Source organism: Alosa pseudoharengus, unplaced genomic scaffold, assembly GCF_046254945.1.
Source record: "Alosa pseudoharengus isolate Yale_2024_CS ecotype anadromous, Long Island Sound unplaced genomic scaffold, YU_APseudo_1.1 YU_APseudo_1.1_scf_5, whole genome shotgun sequence".
Taxonomy (NCBI): domain Eukaryota; kingdom Metazoa; phylum Chordata; class Actinopteri; order Clupeiformes; family Clupeidae; genus Alosa; species Alosa pseudoharengus.
Genome location: NW_027468837.1, coordinates 41341371 through 41342831, shown reverse-complemented (window position 1 = coordinate 41342831; position 1461 = coordinate 41341371). Strand labels below are relative to the sequence as shown.

Below are 1461 nucleotides of genomic sequence, written 5' to 3'. Positions count from 1 at the left end.
CAGATATGAAATCTCAGACAGAAATCTGACTGAGCTGAAATAAGCACCAGGCCTTTATTTGGGCTGTTCTACTTCTCTTCACTTCTGGGATTAAACAATGTTTGTTTCTTTGTGTGTTTGTATTGTATGGGGAGATAGGTTGAAGAAGTGTGATCCAGTGGACCTGTGTGTGTGTGTGTGTGTGTGTGTGTGATCCAGTGGACCTTCAGTTCAGATCTGTGGTCTCCTTTAGCCAACTCCAACTGTAACACAACTCACACTCTCGCTCTCTCAAACACACACACACACACACTCAGCATTTGACCCAGTCAAAGAGTATCTGAGTCTCTCTCTCTCTCACACACACACACACACACATACACACACAGCATCTGACCCAGGCAAAGAGTAGCTGAGGCTCACACACACACACACACAGCATCTGACCCAGGCAAATCATGCTTTAGGCAAGACTGAACTCATCTATGATGCTCATTGTGATTGTATATATTATAAATAAATAAGTTAATCAATGTATACATTGCTGTGTACAAAGGTTAGAGTCTTGTTTTGTAAAATTATGTAATTTATTTCTGTGTCTATGTCTGAATAATTATAACTATTTATTGGATTTTTTCTGTTCTCTTCCATTGAGAGGTTTTTTTTGTATGCCATACCAGTCAGCAATTCAAATGGTCAAATAAAAGAGTTTATCGGTGTTATGACTCATATTTATTGTGTCACTCAATGTCACGGTCACCATATGCTACCAAGGAGACGATTTGTCACAGAATGCAGTGTGTTTTTATGTGTATTTTCCACATAATATAATTGTACATTTTAGTACTGATTTATGTATCATTTGTAGGCCTATACTTTTATTTTTAGAGTGTGTAGCTGTAATCTTTTGTAACAGGCCTTTTTTCACTCACTGGGAGCATCACTAAAAATTCATCGATTATACTTCAAGCCAATCGGTGGCAGTAGAGTGCCTTACACTGGTTTCCATAACCAAGAAAGGGAAAGGAAAACAGGAAGTGACGTCGTCTCAGGCATGGTGTCCCGTGGTGCTACACATGCCGACTGTTTTTAACTTAAACTAGTTTCGTTGTGTCTTGATTCAAGTGAAGAATACGTGCATGATTTGTGATCTCCGAGTTCTTTTCGTGTGGCCCGATAGATCCATCCATCACCTCTAAAAGGAAGAAAGGAGCACGTGAGCAAACTAGTCTTTTAAGTCCCAAGACATCATGGTCCGAGCAAGGAGGTAGGTGAAGCAAGTCTGTAGTGTAGCGTCTGTGGCGTGTTTCATATAGCTTCCTTTGGACGTTGGTAAATTGAGCGTACATTTGTTGTTTTACAGTTTTACAGAATTCCTTTGTGGCGCATTAGCTGCTGTTAGCTCTCGCAGTGTTTTGCGATTTGTACGTAGCCTACATCTGCGTTATGTACCTACACGTCTTTCTAACACCTTTGATTTTT

At 40.0% G+C, this 1461-nt stretch overlaps 1 protein-coding gene across 1 annotated transcript in view; it reads left to right on the top strand.

Annotated features, from left to right (window-relative positions):
- Positions 1 to 1016: 1016 nt before the first annotated feature.
- The window catches only part of utp3 (UTP3 small subunit processome component), a 10613-nt gene continuing 10168 nt past the window's right edge, over positions 1017 to 1461 (top strand). Inside the window, exon 1 of the mRNA XM_076268078.1 lies at positions 1017 to 1246. Coding sequence (XP_076124193.1) covers positions 1230 to 1246 — 17 coding nt within the window. The 5' untranslated portion in view covers positions 1017 to 1229. The remainder of the gene's footprint in view (positions 1247 to 1461) is intronic.